The sequence below is a fragment of the Onychomys torridus genome, chromosome 11 (genome assembly GCF_903995425.1).
Source record: "Onychomys torridus chromosome 11, mOncTor1.1, whole genome shotgun sequence".
Lineage (NCBI taxonomy): Eukaryota > Metazoa > Chordata > Mammalia > Rodentia > Cricetidae > Onychomys > Onychomys torridus.
This window is the reverse complement of record NC_050453.1, coordinates 66,494,274-66,513,962: the sequence shown is the minus strand read 5'-3', so window position 1 is coordinate 66,513,962 and position 19,689 is coordinate 66,494,274. Positions and strand designations below refer to the sequence as shown.

General features: G+C 49.6%; 1 protein-coding gene across 1 annotated transcript in view; it reads right to left on the bottom strand.

Moving 5' to 3' along the window:
• Positions 1-19,689, bottom strand: part of Sctr (secretin receptor) — a 48,056-nt gene that overhangs the window by 27,299 nt on the left and 1,068 nt on the right. Inside the window, exons 2-3 of the mRNA XM_036201987.1 lie at positions 9,909-10,026; positions 1,614-1,721 (exon numbers count right to left, since the gene is read on the bottom strand). Of these exons, the coding sequence (XP_036057880.1) occupies positions 1,614-1,721; positions 9,909-10,026 (226 nt within the window). The remainder of the gene's footprint in view (positions 1-1,613; positions 1,722-9,908; positions 10,027-19,689) is intronic.

Below are 19,689 nucleotides of genomic sequence, written 5' to 3'. Positions count from 1 at the left end.
CACTGACTGGTGTCCACGAGCATGTTTCTCTGGGGTTGGGGACACACTGTGGGGAGCCTTCCCCTCTGGAGGGCCAGAGGGCAAATGTCCAGTCAGAGCCAAGACAGAGCTATGGGACAGAAAAGTTCTTGGTGACTAGCAGGCCCAGACAGCTCCTGACCTATGCTCTTGGGTCAGCCAACTCCCTGAGGCTAGGTATGAGTTGACCCAGAGAGCTGATCTTCCTACCAACCCGGGAGCCAGGCCAGCACCCAGAAAGCAGGGCCTCAGGGTAAACCTGCGTCCCCACAGCGACACCATGTGGTAGCAGGCCAAGCTGTAGCAGAACAAAACTTGACTTGGCAGTGAAGCGCCAACAACTCAGATGTCTTCTAGTTAATGAAGAGGGCAGGAGTTTAAGCCGTTAACTGGGAGGGCTATGATTGGACAAGCTTCTGGTCACCGTTGTGCCCACAGGCTGTGGTTCTTCCTACCCACACTGCGGAAGGATAGGTGTGTCTGCTCTGAGAAGGCTCTGAGGGGATGGCTGGTAGAGAGGAGAACCACAGGCCTTTTCAACAGGAACCTGGCCAGCACATTGTTCCAAGCCAACCATGGATGCATGAATGGCCTGAGTCCTGAGCCTCACAGACCCAAATGCCCACGAGGGGTCCTGACAAGGAAAGACTGTTGGTAAGATTGAAGGTGTAAGCATGACAGGAACACCTAGTGTGGAGTTTCAGAGGTTAGTGAAGAGATTGTGGAAGAGAGGAGAAGGAGAAAGAACAAAGGAAGATGTTTAAAACTGACCCCCAGGGCTGGGGAGAGGCCGGGTGGGTAAAAAGCTTACTTTACAAGCGTGAGCACCCAGGCTTGGATGCCCAGCACCCACGAAAGCCGGGCAGGGCAGCACATGCTGGTAATCATCCCAAACTGCAGATGTACTCAGGTAAGGCATCCGCCAGGAGGCCAAGGCACCCAGGGACACTTCCGGTTACCAGCAAGGCCCAGAATAATGGGCACAGAAAGTGAGTGTTCTAGAGGCAGTTGGCCTCAGAGGCTGGCACTGTGGGGTATCTGAAGCAAGGTGGCTGGTCGCTAAGAGAACAGAAATATGGAAGAAGGGGAAAACATTCCGAAACTGGGGACACAAGGCACATCTTAGCCTCTGCTGCCTCCTCTTCCTCCCCTCCTCCTCCGCCCTCCTTCTCTTCCTCCTCCTCCTCCTCCTCTTCCTCTTCCACATCCTCCCTCTCCTCCACCTCTTCCTTTTTAATTATTACTTTTTTGGACACTTGTGTGGAGGTTACTTGTGGGAATCAATTCTCCCCTTCCTTTATGTGGGTCACGGGGATCGAACTCAGATCCACAGACTGGGCAGCAAGCATCTTTAGCATGCTGAGCCATCTCACTGGTCTCAGCCTTCTTCAGACTTCCCTAAAGACATTGTCTCCTGGTTCCTTCCTTGGGACCCTGGAAACTGTGCTCTCACACACCCACGCAAGGATTCCAGTCTCCAGAGGTTTCTCCTGGTCATTTCACCCACTGCTTGTCCTCAGAGATTCCTGGAGCCTGAGTTCCCATCCAGGAGCCATTTCAACCTCTGGTTAGGGCGCTTGGTGCTGAATGGTTACCGTTTCTGCCCGTGAGCATCTGGAGGAACTTCGGACATTGCACTTCCACAGTCTGTGCGGGTGCCGCGGAGGGCCAGCAGCTCATGTTGTCCCACAGCCCCTCACAGCCTGCAGAGAAGAGCCCCACACTGGATCAGGATGGAGCCTGGACCCAGGCAGCCACCATCACCACCCTTTAACCCCAGTTCCCGTATGCACTGGCTCCTTGAACTCCACCTTTGCCAGGGTTGGGACATGGATGGAAACCAGGGTCTTGCACGCACTGGGCAAGAGCCATGCCTCTGAGATATTTCTTCAGCTCCTGGCTCCTAGCTTTCAGAACCTTTCAAAGCAGCACCACCAACCAGAGGCCCAGTGTTTAACATGTGAGCCTATGGACAACATTTCCTATCAACTCCTAACAGCGGGGCTGCAGACATGGTTCAGGTGGTGGAGTACCTCACAGTGTGCATAAGAGCCCTGGGTTTGGTCCCCAGCACCACAGAAGCTGGGTGTGGTAGCACATGCCTATAAATCCAGTAGGGAGGAGGCAGGAGAATCAAGATCATCCTCAACTACATAGAAAGATGGAGGCCATATAAAACTCTGTGAACAAAACAAAACAAAACAAAACCAATGGCATCCAAGTAAAGGGGCTCCCCAGGGTCACTTTCTCCTAGACTCCCACTATCCTTGTTCTGGGCTGTAGCCTGCCCTGTCTTTCACCCCACCTCCAAAGACTCTCACCAGCCCACAAGATGCTGGTGCTACTAACAGGGCAGAAACACATCACATATGACTTACCTTCTTACCTTCCCAGACCTCTGTACCCTCTGCTGACCTGGCCAGGCCCATCCCTTGTGTTACACACACACACACACACACACACACACACACACACACACACCTCCTTGCCTCTTCATTCTGGCCCCTGAGCCTGCCTGGGGTTGACCGACGCCTTGAGACGGGTCAGGTGGTTGGAGACTATGAAGGTGAGCTAGGCAGACACATCCTGCCTCTGTGTTTCCTGTCTGTGCTAACTCAGTAAACTGCCTCTCCTCACTCTACTTCGTGGCTTCCACTTCACTGTAAAGTGGGAGTTGAATCATATGCCTTGTGTTTCCCCTACAAATACCAAGGCAGAGAGTGTAGAAGGCCCGGAAGAAGACATGGAACTGAAAAGTTACAGAGATGTCAAGGACAAGTCTATATGCAGAGGGACTGTGCCAACATTGGTCCATCCACCAGTTCATTGGCCACATATCGAGTACCTTCACTATGCCAGGTCTATGGGAGGCCCAGGGACTCCAGTTGCGAACCATCAGACAGGTGTCTGCTCTTGGGGTCCCCTGCTTGGTGGACAACAGTGTTTGGAAACTAAGTCAATAACTGCATCTGTCACTGTGTGCTGAAAGCTTGGGTACTCTGGACCTGTGGATCAGAAGGATGGGAAGGCTGAGCAGATTCTCCAAAGTCCTGGTGCACATAGAGCAGCATCTTTGGGGAGTTTATGAGATGCAAGAATCTGTGTCTGACCTCCCAATGGCTGAATTAGAGTCCTGTAGACCAAAACCCAGAGAGCTGTGAATTGAACATGCTTCCAGCTGCTTCCAATGCAAAGTAAGGGGCAGAGCCTCTGTGGTGGAGCAGGTTACCATGGGGTAATGATGTCATGAGGACACATAGCATGGTTGGACTGATGCTTGAACATTGCCTCCCCTATCCTTCCCCCCCCCTCTCTCCTTCCTCCCCCCCCCCTCTGGGTTTTACTATCCCAGGACAGCCTTGAACTCGAGATGTGTGTGTGTGTGTATGTATATATATATATCAGGCTGGCCTTGAACTCCTGATCCTCCTACCTCCATCTCCTGAGTCCTTAGATCACAGATTGGCCCATGGTCCTAGTTCATTTCTGTTGCCATGATACAATATTTTAACCAACAGTAACTTAGGGGAGAAAGAGTTTACTGTATTCTACTTCCAGGTTAAATCACAGTGCCAGAACTTGAAGCATTTAGTCACATCGCATCCCCATCAACAGCAGAGCGAAATGAATGATCGCATGCTTACTCCTTTCTCACTTATTCTCAGCTCAGCTTCTCCACTTTTATACAGTTTGGGAGCCCTGCCTAGGGAATGGTGCTGCCCACAGTTATCCGGGTCTTCCCACACCTATTAACTCAGTTAAGACAGTCCCCCACAGACCCACCCAGCCTCTGCTCAGGTGAGTTGAGCTTGATCAAGTTAACAATTAAAGCTAACCATCACAAGCGCCATGCCATGCCTAGTTTACAAATGGCTGGGGACAGAGCCCAGGGATTCACACACATCCGCTACTGAGCCACATCCCAGACCTGAGTGTCTTGATAGGAATAGAAATGTCCCCTGTTGGCTCAGTTGGTCCCCAGCAGGTGGCGCTGTGCTGGTAGGGTCTGGAAATTTATGAGTGGGGCTTCATTGAAGGAAGTAGGTCACTCGAGGGCGGTCTGTGAAGGTTTTGCACAGTACGCAGTCCCTCTCTTGTGCTCTGCCTGCGGTCCACCAAGAGGCGAACAGTATCCTTCTGAACATGTTCTCACCACCATGACCTTCTGTTACACCACAGGCCTGAAATCAGTAGGACCAAGGACAGCAGACTGAACTCTCAGAAACAATGAGTCAAAATAAATCCCTCTTCTCTTGGGTGGTTAATGTCAGAGCAACAGGAAAACTAATACAGACAGGGCTCTGTGGGCCAGCAAATGCATCTACAAGATCAAGGACTAGGCGTTGGTCCTCCGAGGAAACCAGGAGGAGGTGAGCAACCCTTAGATGCTTCTGAATCTTCACCCAGAATCTCACAGTGAGCCTGGCAGGTGGAAAGCCCTGCGCATTTCTGCTTTGAGACTGCCACAGAGTGTCTGTCTGTCCTACCATCCCAGAGAATGCTCTTTCTCCAGCCAGTCATGAATGCTCCCTCCCGGTCTGAGAAGGATCTTCCCAGGTGTCCCTGGGTGTGAGAGTTCGTGTTCACTGTCAACTTGACAGGCTCTATAATCACATAGGAGGTAAACTTCTGACCTGTCTGCTCAGAGTTTCAAGATGGCGTTCATAGAGGTGGGAAAAGCAACCTTGAATGTGAGCAGCACCATCCCACAGGCTGGAGTGGAATAAGAAGGGGGAAGTCAGCTGAGCATGAACAGTCATCTCTCTCTGCTTCCTGACTGTGAATGCAATGTGACCAGCTGTCTTATGCTCCTGCTGCCTGCCTTCCGCACTGTGATGGACTGCGATGGGATGTGAGCAGCTGCCTCAAGGCCCCAAGGCTGTGCCTGCCCTGCCTCGATGGACTATACCCTCAAACTGTGACCCATTCAGCCCTCCTTTCTTTATCAGCTCTTGTCACAACGACAAGGAAAGTAATGGAACAGGTGTGATTTGGTCCTGGCTGGGTCCTTCCCAGAAGATGCTGCTCTCTATTTCCAGCATCTGGAGGCCCAGGAGGCCAGAGAGGAACCTGTGTCCTCTTCCTTAAGCACACATGTCCATGTGGCTGCAGGATGCAGCCTCCTTGTCTACTCAGTGGCTTCTTCAACATTGAGGCAGGTGACCATGTCCAGGGCCTATTAGTCACTTGAGAAGAGGGACTGGAGCTGGCTGGGGCTGGCCAAGCCACCACGGCACTAGCCAAAGGCTCCAGGGCATGTGGTAGATGACCTTGCCTGCCTGGTCAGACAGAATGAGGTGTCAGAATGTCTGAGAGCCTTCCAGAAGTCATGTTGGGCAGGGACCACAGAACGGCCAACCTAGAGCCGGCTGAGGCCTGGTAAGAGTGCCTGAGGTAGGTAGGAACCCCTGCCAGCTGGCTCAGAGACACTCTGCACATCAGTCAGGCCCTGGGCTGGGCTGGAACCATGCCAGGCTTGAGCTATGCGTAGCAGACGTTCTGGGGCTGACTATCCCAACAGCCCAGGTGTCATGGAGTGTCATGGGGTGTTTAGAGGAAGAACAGAGGACTCCAGGGTGGGGGTACAGTGGCAAATGCAGGGGAACTGATAGAGTGGGAATCCCACACAGCTTTCCTATCTTCTCAGCCCAGGGAAGGGTGACTCTGCAGAGATGTCCCTCCACAGTGCACTTAGTGAACACCCACAGATGCTTGTTCGGCTCCACCCTTGGGGTAAAGAAGGCTAAGAGCAGACCCAGGAATCCCTGGCAGGTGAGGAAACCGTCCACATGGAGGCCCTAGCTTTTGGGTAGTACTTTGAACAACTTTTGTATTACTAGTTTTGTGGGTTTTAGCGAATTTACTGTATCTTCAAAAGGTGAAAAATAGTTAACAGGGTGCTGGGGGCCTAGCTCCATAGGGGGAGCACTTACCTAGTGTGCACACAGCCCTGAGTTCCAGCCTTAGCACTTCATAAACCAAGCAGAATGGCACAGACCTGTTGTTATGTATCTTAGCACTCAGAAAGTGGAGGCAGGAGGATCAGAAGTTCAAGGTCATCTTTGACTACCCTAGTAAGTTTGAGGCCAGCCTGAGCTACATGAGACCCTGTCAAGAAAGAAAGAGAGAGAGACAGAGAGGAGGAGGAGGAGGAGGAGGAGGAGGAGGAGGAGGAGGAGGAGAAGAAGAAGAAGAAGAAGAAGAAGAAGAAGAAGAAGAAGAAGAAGAAGAAGAAGATGAAGAAGAAGAAGATGATGAAGAAGAAGAAGAAAGGGAGGGAGGGAAGGAGGGTGAGAGGGAGGGAGGGAAGAAAGAGAAAGACACAAGCCTGCTGGAAAGCCATACAATTGATGTGATTAATGGCTCAGAGGAGAATGGCTATGGAGATGAGACCACAGACAGCTTTGCAGAGTGCAATTCCCCAGCCATGTGCACACGGGCCCTGTGGCCAGGGATAGGATCTATTAGTTACTACTCACACAGAGCAAAGTCTGAGGTGTTTTTGAGAAACTACCAAGGTTTATGTGTCAGCCACCCCAGGAGAATGTAGTTAAAATAAAAGCCACAGTGAAGAGATAATGCTCTGTGGCCACCCAGTGGAGGGTATAGGCTCCTCTAGATTTGGAAAGGTCCTGAGTAGGCTCCAAGCCCAAGACAAATACCCAATACCACCATGTGTGCCTGCGTCTTGCCTAGAGATGGCCCCCAGAGGCAGGTCAAGGGTGAAGCTGGACAGGGAAGTAGGAGGCCAGCTGGAGGACAGAATGTGACTTTGGGGATCTTCAGGGACCCAGCCAGCAGGGTCACAGAGAGCCATCCCTCTGGCAACTTTCCCTTTTCCCTGCACTGACCCACAAGGGCCACCCTTCAGTCCCTGGCTTATTTATAAATCAGCACAGATGGCCCGACGATAACCCGGGACTATTTCTGGAGTATATGACAGAGGAGTCGGATCAGCCCTGTTCTGGAGCCCTGCACCTACTGATGAAGGTCAGCAGGGAGCCCACAGTTCCTCCTTGCCTGATGAGAGCATTTTAGAACCTGATACAAGTGGCTGTATAGTGACCAATGATAGGGGATTGTAACCCTCCAAGGGGTTGATTTAACATGAATTTCATCTCAATAGAAAAGTACAGGAGTACAAAATGTCCCGTGCCTGTGGCAGAGGCTCAACCCTCTGGTAGAGACTAGAAGAAAGTGCTAGCATGCTCCACTTGAAGGAAAGGGTAGGCCACCAAGGTCCAGAGAGGCGCAATCTTGCTGGAGGTCACACTGGCCCTATGTGACAAAGCTGAATGGATGCCCAGGTCTGTTATGACCACAGAACCTACAAATATCTGGCCACCATACTATCCTTCCGGAATATTCTTCTTGTAGGGAGAGCCAGAAATATCCCCCTGCCCACTCTGAGAGGGTGATGCTGCTGTAAACCAAGTAATAAAAATCTCATTAGAGTGGTGACCGGTGGTGATGGTGGTGGTGGTGGTGGTGGTGGTGGTGGTGGTGGTGGTGGTGGTGTCATGACCCTGAGACATTCCCACAGAGTGGACGTGGTCACCTAACTCAACAGATCTGGAGAGTTAATTTTTTATTTGTTTTAGTATTCCAGGCTTGGTGATACACCACAGGTGGCATTTCCTGTAATTTATCTAGCTTTCAAACATTAACCTCTACCTAAGAGAATCAACAGCTTAACCATTAACCCCAGGCCCCCAGCAGAGAGTCCCCTGACCGCTCCCATGGAACCTTGGGAGGGATCGAGGGCTGAGTTCCTTGGGAATCCACTGAGGTCGCAGGGCAGGATGAGGAGCGCACCTCAGTCCCTCCTGGGTCTTGCGTCAGGCTCTGAGCATATGACACCTGCCTGGTTCTAAGAACAATCCTCAACCATGTGTGTCTGTGTGCATGTGTGTGTGTGTTCCTGTGTATTCGTCTGTGTGTGTGTGTGTGTGTGTGTGTGTGTGTGTGTGTGTGTGTGTGTGGTGTTCCAGGGTATTCGTGTGTGTATGTGTGAGTTCCTGTGTATTCGTGTGGTGTGTGCGTATGTGTATGTGTGCACAAGTGTGTGTTACTGTGTATTCATGTGTGCGTGGGTGCATGTGGAAGTCAGAAGACAATCTCAGGATACCATCCTCCTGTTTGTAGAGTCACTGTCTCTCACTGGTTTGGGACGCGCCAACATGGCTAATCCGGCTGTCCAGTGAGCCCCAGGAACCTGTTGGTGCATGTGCCTCCAGTCCGGCACCAGGATTGCAGGTACATGCCACCATGGCTGGCTTTTTAAAACTGTGAGTTCTTGGGATCTGACTCAGGTCCCCATGTCTGCAAGGCAAACACTTAGCTGACTGAGGCATCTCCCCAGCCCCAGGTTCTTTTCTTAGATGACAGACTGCAAAGAAGAGAATGGGAATGCAATGAACACTTAAATACAAGAGTTATATAGTGATGATTGGTAATAATGATAGGTATTTATTTATTGACTGACTGACTGACCATGGTGCTAGGGATTGAATGGAGGGTCTTGCCCTCTGCCATACCCACTTTACCACACTTATCATCATAGCTCTGAAGCAGACACGATAGCCCCATCTAGAGATCAGGGAACTGAGCCTCAGAAGATTAAATAATGTGCTATAGTCGTACAACCAGTGACTTCCGGCCGGCACTCCCTGAACAAGAAGGCTGGGGTGATTAGCGGTGCCCTCTTTGGAAGCTGGGAGTTGAAGGGTGCTACACATGGCCATATTTGTCAAGATGCTCCCTGGTAGGGCTGGAGAGATGGCTCAGTGGTTAAGAGCACTTATTGTTCTTGTAGAGGATCTGGGTTCAAGTCCCAGCACCCACATAGTGACTCACAACCATCTATAACTCCTGTTCCAGGGGATCCGATGTTGTCTTCTGACTTCCTCAGGCACCAGAAATGCTCAGGGTACACAGACATACTTGTAAGCAAAATCTCATGCATGTAAAATAAAATAAATAAAAATTTGAAAGTGTAAAGATGTTTCCTGGCTTTCAGAGAGGGGACATCAGGAATCATCCAGCTTCAGAAGACATGTGTCTCTATCTGGTGCTGAATGAAATCCTCTCAGGCAGGGTCTCTTTTGAGCTTCTTGATCTGCACCATCAGCATCAGATGTGTTCTCTTCAGCCATCCTGACACCACACTGCCCTCCCCCTTACTCATCACAATTTGCCAAGAGTATGGATTTGAGAACAATGACCCTGTGAAGCACTTCCCACCAGACCTTCGCTTTGGGTTGGGGAGGTGGCTCAGAGAATAACGTGCTGGTTATACCAACGTCAGGACTTGAGTTCAGAGCCCAGAACTCACATAAAACCAGGTATGAAATCACACATCTGTAATCCCAGGGTTCCTAGGGGAGGAAGAAACAGAAAAGTCTCTGGAAGCGCTCAGGCCAGCTAGCTAGATTGGCATGGGCAGCACTGTGGAAGCTTGTCTCAAACAAGGGCCAGTTGTCCTTGACTTCTACACATATGCCCTGGCATGTGTGTGCCTACACACATACGCACAGACATACATGTATCACACACACACACACACACACACACACACACACACACACACACACATACACCATACATATACACACACTCAAAGACTTAAAAACTAACAAAAAAAACCTCACCTTGATAAAGTGTGTGTGCAGAAGCACGTGGTGAGAAAGCATTGGCTGTCCCCAGAGAAAGGAGGTATGAGGAGGCTTCAGAGTCCATGTAGACCATGTCCCCGATCCCACCGCTGATGAAGCAGACAAACCTGGACCCACCCTGGACAGCCCACCTGGACCTGAGGACAAGTTCCCCACCCCCAGTGACTGGACAGGATCCACCTGCAGAATGCACCCAGGCTGGGGGAGGTCTCCTACCTGACACTGTCTCCAGCCCCAGGTCTCCTGTCCTCTCTGTGGAGAGTTGCTGCAGGCACTGGGCCCGTTCCTCTTGCAGCACTCGGAGGACGTCACACATTCGGGGCAGAGCTCCGGCCTGCAAGTGGAAATCCAAAGAGTGTCATCAGTGTCTGTCAGCTGTTGATGGACCCTGACTCCTCAAGCAAGAACAGGCAGGCAGACCAATGACGGTGAGTGATGTCTCCAGCATCAGCTCCAACATTGCAGTGGGGAGGATCTCCTTCTCTCTGGAAAGACCTAACTTTCCACCGGCCTCCTCATAACCACGACTCTGTAAAGAAGGGGACCTTTGTTACCTCTAGGACGGGGTCAAACTCATCTCTATGGATACCATCCTCCACCTCACAGCCAGGAATGAGAGAGAATGAGGAGGAAGAGCATCTGGGGTCCTACTCCCGTCTTCAAAGGTACACCTACAGTGACCCGGAGGCCTCCCACTCGGTCCCCACTTAAAACTTTCCACCATCTCCCAACAGCACCAAGCTTGGGTAACTCTTCAACACCTGGGAGTTGGGAAACATTCCAGAATCAATTTCTAAAAGAAAAACACCCCACAAATTTTTAAGTGTAATTCTAGCCAATATTCACAAACTTGGGTGATAAGAAGTATATGATGTTGATAGCTACGTATGGGGATGCACATGAGTGCAAGTACCCATGCACGCCAAAAGAGGGCACCAGACTCCTGGAGCTGGAGGCTGAGGCGGTTATGGCGCCATCGATCTGTCTGAGAACCAAACTGGGCAGCATAGTTCCTCTTCTTAGCTCTTAAACCAACACTGTTTCTTGGTTATTGGGATATGCCCAACTTCCTATTAAGGAAGTTAAAGATTTAGATGTTTTAAATTCTCCCTAGAAGTATTTCTCCCCCGGATTCCGTACACTCCGTCCACATCACTTTTAGAGAAAGCAACACTCGATGTTTATAATGACCTCTCTGGACAATGAGATATTGTTGGCTGTTGAAGCGAGTCTCACGAGAGGATTATGTGTCCTTGGGCATTTTGTCCCGCCCCCCTCCCCCTAGGTCAATGAATTTTTTTTTTTTCCATTTGGTTAGTTTCTGTGTACCTGTGCTGACTTCCCGTTTCTCCTGCTCCCTGTTTTTCCAGAATCCCTGCTGGTAGAATGACGGCCACCTGAGCCAACCCTCCAGCCTTTCATCTTTCTGAACGTTTTCCTTCCATTTCCTCTTGGCGATCATCCCACGAAAGAGTTCCTTGATAGAATCTGGGGAAGCTCTTTTGTCTGTTTTGTTCTCTTGTGAGAACACACATGCCAGGCTAGCCTTAAACTCCCTATGTAGCCAAGGGTGACCTTGAACTTCTGATCTTCCTGTCTCCATTCCACTCTACCCCCATGCCCATTGCTAACAGCCTCTGGGACTTGAACCCAGGGTTTTGCGAATGCTACACCAACTGAGCCACATCTTCGGCCCACTTTTATTTTTTAATCTTACGTATTTTAATTCAATTTTGGTATTGCTAGGGTATGTCCTGTACTAATTTGCTTTTTCAAAATATTTATTTTTATTTATATGTATGTACTTGTGTGAAATTATGCGCACTATGTGGCCACAAGAGCAGTTCAGAACACAAAATGTCACCATCTAAGGTTGATTGGCATGTCTGTATGCCCAGCAGTCTGCTTACCCCTGAGGACACAAAGAGAATGGGATATAGCTTCCACTGCTGGGGTTCTAGGTCTTCAGTGGGTACAGAAATGTCAGTGGCCAGAGTGTGTGGTGGTAAAGGCTTTGAGGGAGGAGGTGCTGGGTGGAGGACAGGGGTGGGCATGGGACAGCAGGAAAGGACAACGCTTCACCCGGGTGCTGAGGTGGGAGTAGTGTGACCAGATGAAGGGGTGAAGATAGTGAAGGGCCTCCAGGTGGGGAACCAAAGATTGAGTGGGATGATCTAAGTACAGAGCGGTGAGGCGGATGGATGGACAGATGGACGGACGGACGGATGGACGGATGGATGGATGGATGGATGGACGGACGGACTGACGGACGGATGGACAGATGGAGGACTGCTGCTGAAGGTCATTTGGTAGCATCAGCAAAGCAAGGGGACAATGACCACTGGGTCCGATGATATGAAGGCTCCTACGAGGCTGAGAAGGTGCAGCAGGAAGAAGCAGGCAGAGGCAGGTGGGAGACAAGAACACAGGAGCAGCAGAAGACAAGGAGGTAGAGAGTCCGTACAGAGCCCCAGCAACACAGGAAGCAGGAAGCTGTGTTCCTGCGCCCCTCTGCCCTTGCTAGCAGGGTGTGAGCTTCCTGACTCCATGTCCCCACTACTGTGTCCTTTCTCCTGCCCAGATGGGCTGCTGTGACTTGAATGTGTCACCAAGGTTCTCATGTTGGAAATCAATTCCCAGTGTAATTGTGTTGAGAAGGGGACTCTGGAGAGCAGCACTCGTAAATGGATTAATGCTATTATCATGATATATTTTAATATAGTCATATATCAATATATAATTATTATATTATATATTATATGAGTATATTTAAATTATATATAAGTTAAAGTGTACAATAATATGTTAATATAATATAATTAACATATTGATAATTTATATGAATATGTATATTTTTAGGGTTAGTTATACTAGAAGTGGGTCTCAAATAAAGGGATATTTGCTTGCTCTCTCTCTATTTCTCTCTCTCTCACACACACACATACATACACACACACACACACACACACACACACACACACAGAGTCTCTTGTCCTTCTACCTTCTATGATGACACGATGATGTAGCTTAAAGGCGCTAGCTAGAAGCAGCTTCTCAATATGGGATTTTCCATCCTCTGAAACTGTACTAAGTAACTCTCTGAGCTGTAGAGATCGCTCTCTGTTGGTAAAATGTTTGCCATGCAAGCATGAGGACCTGGGTTTGATTGCTAGAACCCGTACTAAAAAGCCAAACATGGCTACAAGCTCTTGCTTGTCAGCCCTGGAGAAGTGAACATAGGTGGATGCCAGGGTCTCACTAGCCCACCACCAAACTGAGTCAGCAATTACAAGGCCAAATGAGAGCCTTTATCTCACAAAAACAAGGCAGATGGCACTTGATGACACCCAAAATTAGCTTCTAGCGTCCATATGCACGTGTGTCTTCATATATATATGCATACACATGCACACACACGGGGAACTAAAGGAATTCCTACCATGATTGACAGCACACTTACGGGCATTAGAAGCCCGTCATAGAAAGACAAATTCTGTATGATATCACTTCTATAGAATCAAAACAGGTCAGATGTGTAGAAACATGGTTGTCCAGGATGAGTGAGGCTCTGAGTCAAACCCCAGCATACACATACTCCAAAAAATAAATAGATAAAAAACAGTCAAATGGTGATTATGTGGAGCTGGGAGATGGAGGAAAGGGTGAGATACTGAGGATTGATATCAAGAGCTCTTCACACACACACACACACACACACACACACACACACACACACACACACACACGGGGTGGGAGCTCTACGAAAGGACAGATGTAAATTTGCTTAACAGAGGCAATCATTGTATAATGTACATCAGAACATAGAGTTCCCTTACACACACATGATTTTTAATGGTGTGTGCATGTGTATATATATTCATGTATGTACAAGTGTGCGCATATGAAAGTCAGAGGACAACCTTGGGTGTCATGCTCAAGAATACCCTCTACCTCCTTTGATACAAGGTCTCTCATTGGCCTGAAGCTCACTACCTTGGCTAGACTGCCAGGCCAGCAAGCCCTGGGGGTTCTCCTGGCACAGTCTCCCTAGTGCTGAGATTGAAATCATGAATCTGCTCCACCATGCTTGATACTTTGACATGAGTTGTAGGGATGGAACTCAGGTTCTCATGGTTGCCAGGAAGCATTTACCAGCTAAGCCATTCCATCCTGAGCCCCCAAACACATACAATTTTAAAGATTTTGTTTTTTTAAAAAACGTCTAGCAAATGTGGCTAAATGGGGGCCACTGATGAGCCTGATTCTGTGGGTGTTGAGGAGTCAGGCTGCAGCGTGACAGAGTGGAGACCGCCAGTCCAGACACATCGTCCAAGGAGCTGCCACCAGGGGGCAGAGGTGGGACTAGGAAAGAAGGGTCCAAACTGTTACCAGCCCTGAAGGGGCCCAGCAAGATGGGAACCTCTCAGTGCGATCTCACTGCTGAGTGGACGCTGAAGAAGTCAGACACAGAAGCAGGGCAGGGACAGACCTCAGGGGTTGGTCACGCAAGATTTAGTCACCTGCAGAAGGAAGTTTCTGAGGTGTGAGATGGTGCTAGAGTTCGGATCTAGAATGTTCCCCCAGTGTGTTAGAGACTGTTCCTAGCTCAGTGTTTTTGGGGAAGGTCGTGGGACTTTAGAAGACAGGATCTAGTAGAAGACTGGTCAGCGGGAGTCCACTTAGCTCTGTTTCTATTGCTGCCATAAAATATTCTGACAAAAGTGAATGTGAAGGGAGAAATGGGTCGTTCCAGCTCACAGTTCCATGATACGGTCCACCATGGTGAAGTACGGCAGCAGGAGCTTGAGAGAGCTGGTCACATGACATCACCACAGTCAGAAGAAAGGCCTGGTGAGTGTGTGCACACCAACAGGCTGTTACCTTCTCCGCTCTGACACAATCAGAACTCCTACCCGGAGAATAGCAACTCCCCCATGTCCTTCCACCTTAGTTGATAGGATCTGAATAATCTCCCAGAGACGTGCCCCTAGGCCAGCCCAATCTAGACACCCCCCTCAATGATACTCCCTTCCCAGATGATTCGAAACAACCATCCCATGGTGTACTTTTGAAGGGGATTGTGGGGCTCCAGCCCCTCCTGTCTTCATTTTGCTTTCCAGCTATGAATCATGAAGTTTTGCTCCTCTGTGAACTTTCCTCATGATGCTGGCCTCACCACAGGCCCAGAGCAACAGGCTCACTCACTGTGGACTGAACCTCTGAAGCTGTAAGCCAGAATCAACCTTTGCCTTCAAAAGCTGATCATTCCATGTGTTTGTTTTAATGACAAAAAGCTGAGCAGCACAGGCAGGCAACATGGAGGGACTGGGCATGAGAATAGGGTGGTACCCCTCCTCAGAGAGTGGCACGTCACCCCAAATCCATACGCTTTCATACACTGAAGCCCTCACACCCAGTGTGGGTGTGTTTGGAGACAGAGACACTCACTGTAATGAATGTTAGTGAGGAGGTGAGGGTAGAGGCCGGACTCTAAAGGATCCATGTTCTTGTAAGAAGAGACAATATCCACACAGCATGCTCCCTAGAGAGGTAGTGTGATGGCAGAGTAGATACCAAGAAGCCAGGAAGTGAACCCTCACTAGATACCACACCTGCCAGACCTGGATCAGGACTGGGGCTCCAGAACTGGGGAAAGGAAGCCCTTGTTGTTTCTGCTGGTCAGTCTGTAAAGTGTGTGTGTACGCGCATGTGTGTGTGTGTGTGTGTGTGTGTATGTATGTATGTACATATGTGTGTATGTATGTGTGTATATATGTATGTATGTGTGTGTGCATATGTGTGTATGTATGTGTGTATATGTGTATGTATGTGTGTGTACATATGTGTGTATGTATATGTGTTTGTGTGCATGTGTGTATGTATGTATGTATATGTATTATGTGTGTGTGTGTGTGTGTGTGTGTGTGTGTGTGTGTGTGTGCAGGTATACCAGAGATCAACCTGTCATATTATTAGTCTTCACATGCTGTGTATCTTGTTTTTTGTTTTCTTTCTCTTCATCTCTTTTTTGTTTTGTTTTGAGGGGGCGTCCCTCACTGGCCTGGGATTTAACAGTCTAGGCTGGCTGTCCAGAGAGCCCCAGGGGACTCTAGTCTCCACCTTTCCAAAGCTGACATTATAAGCATGAGCTATATCTGACTTTTTAAAACACGGGGGTCTGGGAATCAAACTTAGGTCCTTGTGATGGCTTGGCAAGCGCTTTCCCAACTGAACCACCGCCCCAGCCCCTAGAATATGGGTTTTGTTAGGACGGTCTGGCTGACCTAGATGAACAGGAAGAAAAGAAGCCGAGGCTTCACTGTAGACACATCCATCAGAGGAAGTCTGTCCAGGTAGTCTCGACTCTCTGGAAATGACAGGCAAATGCATCAGCTAGAAAGGAGAGTGTGAATCAGGAGGCCAGGAATTCAAATAGACAGGTCACGTGAGAGTGCCCCTAAGAGCTGTGGGTGAGGGGAACGACGTGGGGGCTCCAGATAGAGTCCTTGGGGTAAACTGAGGTTGTGGGGCTAGGTCCTGATCCTGACAGGGACAGGATGCTCCGGGCTGCAGGCACAATTGACCAGGTCTGCCCATCCCCATTTATAAAAGAGTTCATCTGTCAGGTCTGCTGAAGCCGGCAGCCCCAGGACAGTCTCCTTTTTTCAAGTCCTCCCAATCCTAAGCAGCCTTCTATTTATTATAAGCAAGTAGATAGGATCTGAGTGTTGTGGGTTTGCCTTGGGCTGCAAGGTACCCCAGAGCCTGGTGAAGGCCAGCGTCCTTGAAAGAAGAGAGACTGGCGTCCAGTGAAGAGACATTGCAAGGGGCCACCACAAGGGCAGAACTTGGGTCTTGGAAAGTCATTCTGGGCCGTTCAGATCAGCAGGGGTGCTGGGAGGATGGCCCAGCTTCTGTCTGTCAGGCTCTGAAGCTGGAGAGTTTCTGTTTCCAGGGGCATCATCTAAGGGGGTGGGGGGTGGGGGTCAAGAAGGAGGAAATGCAGAGGCAGAAGTGAAGACAGAGAATGCGTTCTCTGCAGTCTCTATCCGGCTTGGAACTAGGTTGTGATTCCGTACACTCGCGTGTCAGTTAGCTTCCCACTGCTATGACAAGGCACCAGAGAAATCAACTAAGGAGGCCAGATTTACTTTTCTTAGAGTTTCATTTGGGCCCAAGTGTTTTGGGCCTGTGGCAGCAGAGTATATCATGGTGAGAGCATATGGCAGAGGACGCCGCTCACTTCAGCGTAGCCAGGAAACAGAGAGAGGCAGAGGAAGGAAGGGCCAGGGTCACACATCCCTAGCTTCCTCTTGTCACTCTCTAGTCTATGCACTGGGCACCAAGCCTTCAACACCCCTTGGAGAGTCTACAAGATCAGAACCCTAGGGTCGGGGAGATGGCTCACTTGGTAGTGACTGCATTCTAAGTACAAAGACCTGAGTTCAATTCCCCAGAACCCACATTAAAAAGCCAGGCCTGGTGACAGATACTTAACATGTCAGTGCTGGAAAGCAGGGGCAGGTGGGTCCCTGGGGGCTTTGAGGCACTCAGCCAGCCAAATCAGCAGGTTCCAAAATCCAGTGAGAGACCCTGTCTCACAAATCCAACATGGACAGGGTCCTGAGGAAAGACACCCAAGGTGACCTCTGGCCTCCACACACGTGTTTGCGCGCGCGCGCGCACACACACACACACACACACACACACACACACACACACACACACACACGCAAGATCCAAATCCTAACAGCCTGTTTCCACCATTGGACTCGGATTCTCTATCATCAGTCTCAGTGCCTCAAACCCAATACTCAGCAAAGACCTACTTTTAATCCTGTTGATGTACCCTCAGTACCACGACAGCCCTCAAGGCAGTAGTTGTCCCACAGGGGCAGTTTCCTAACCTTGGAGTCATAGAGCACTTGACAGACATTCTGCTGCCACAGCTTTGCAGAGATATCCCCGGCCTCTACTCTAGAGAGGCCAGAGACACTGCTAGAACTCATACAATGCATAGAACTGCTATGTCTGGTCCCCATGTCAAGAGTCTCAAAGTTGGGGAACATAGCTCAGTTGGTACATTGCTTGCTCTTATGCATGAAGCCCTGGGTTCTAATCCCCCTGCACAGCATAAATTTGGCATGGTGGCACACACCTGTACTCAGTAGGTAGAGGCAGGAGGATCAGAAGTTCAAGATCATCCTTAGTTACATAGGGAATTGGAGGCTATCCTGGGCTGCATGAGAAAAAAAAAATTGTGTCAAAGCTAAGAAGCCCTGTTTGAATCATGAGGCACAAAGATGATAAGAGCCGGAAGTTACAGAGGACTGCCATAAACCAGTGCTTTCCTGATACGCCGGGGCAATGGGACGTATGAGCTCACCGCAGCTGTGGTTGCCTAAACAAATCAAGCCAGTCAACGTCCCAGCATGGATGGGGAGGGATTTATGAGATGCCACCTGTAGCTGAGGAGCTACTGGCAGGCAGTCACTGATATGGGGACCAGTTTTCTTCAGAGATGTGCACCCTGGTAGGTTCCCCATACACCAGTGGACTGTCCCAAACCCATGAGAATATGGGCAGCACAGATTACACTCGGTGTGTTATTGGACTGAGAGAGAGAGAGAGAGAGAGAGAGAGAGAGAGAGGAAAAGAGAAAGTTGGGAGGGGGGGGGGATGGGTCTGGGAGAAGTTAGAATAAGTAGGGAGTGGCTATGATCAAAACACATTGATAAAAATAATTCAATAAGAAATAACAGAACTAGTATAGAGAGCATAATAATCATAAAAAAGCTTTTTTGGGGGGGGGTTAGAGACAGGGTTTCTCTGTGTAGCTTTGTGCCTTTTTCCTGGAACTCACTTGGTAGCCCAGGCTGGCCTTGAACTCACAGAGATCCACCTGCCTCTGCCTCCCAAGTGCTGGGATTAAAGGCAGTGCCACCACCACCCGGTGATAAAAAGCTTTTTATATGTATGGTCTGTGCATTGTGTGCATGCCCGATGATCATAATTTGTGGCAAGTTGACCTAAAGCAGCCAAACTAACCAGTGTTGGGAAGTGGAGATAGGAGGGTCCCTGGGGTTCACTGACCAGTCAGCCTAGCTTCCTTGGTGAGTCCCGGGCCAGGGGGAGACCTTGCTTCAAAAAACAAGGTGGATGTAGCTGAGGGATAAAAGCCAGGAGTTTCTCTCTGGCTTCCATACACATGCACCTGCGCACACAACCATGGACACCCATCCATACACACAAGAGACACTCTCCTGTGGACGCCAAAGTCATTTCATCCTTTGCTGTCATTCACTGAACACATGCCCATTGAGTTCTCTCTTACCCTGAGGCGGGTCCTAGGGGTAAAATTGGAAAAGGCAAAGCTCAAGCTACAGCATGTGTCTGGTGGGACAGTGGGGGGAGGGGGCAGGTGTTAATCGTCCCAGGTGAAAGCCCTCATGAGCTTAGGGAGCAAGGCAGTAGAGAAGGTGGTGTGCTCCCTTTCTTATGGAAAAACAAAACAAAAGGTCACTAATTTTCAGTTTCCACTTGCAAAGGACTCTTCAGGTCCCTCCCCTGAAGGAAGAGGCAGGGAAGGGAGGTAGGAACAGCCTCGATGGTCTCTTTGGAAGAGGCCCTTGATGTCCCTCTGAGGGAAATCCAAAAGGAAGGAAGAAACTATCATCCTTGAATTTCAGGATCCCACGGCTGGCCACCCAGAGTCAAACAACCCAACGGAAAAGGTTGCAGAAGCTGGGAGACTGTCCAAACAAAGAAGGTCAAGTCCACCCTCATTTATTAAAGGTGGTTTCTGCCGCAAACACTGAGAGGTAGAAGCACAGTCAGGATAAGCTCATGCAACAGAGAGGTCCACATGAACCCTTCTCCTAGAGACACATGGTGCACACGGAGGGGGGAATGAGCTGATCTGTTCCTGCAGCCCTGGAGCTGTACAGAGTGCCTCAGGAAACGGGAAACTAAGTCATTTACCAAGATGGGAGTCTCA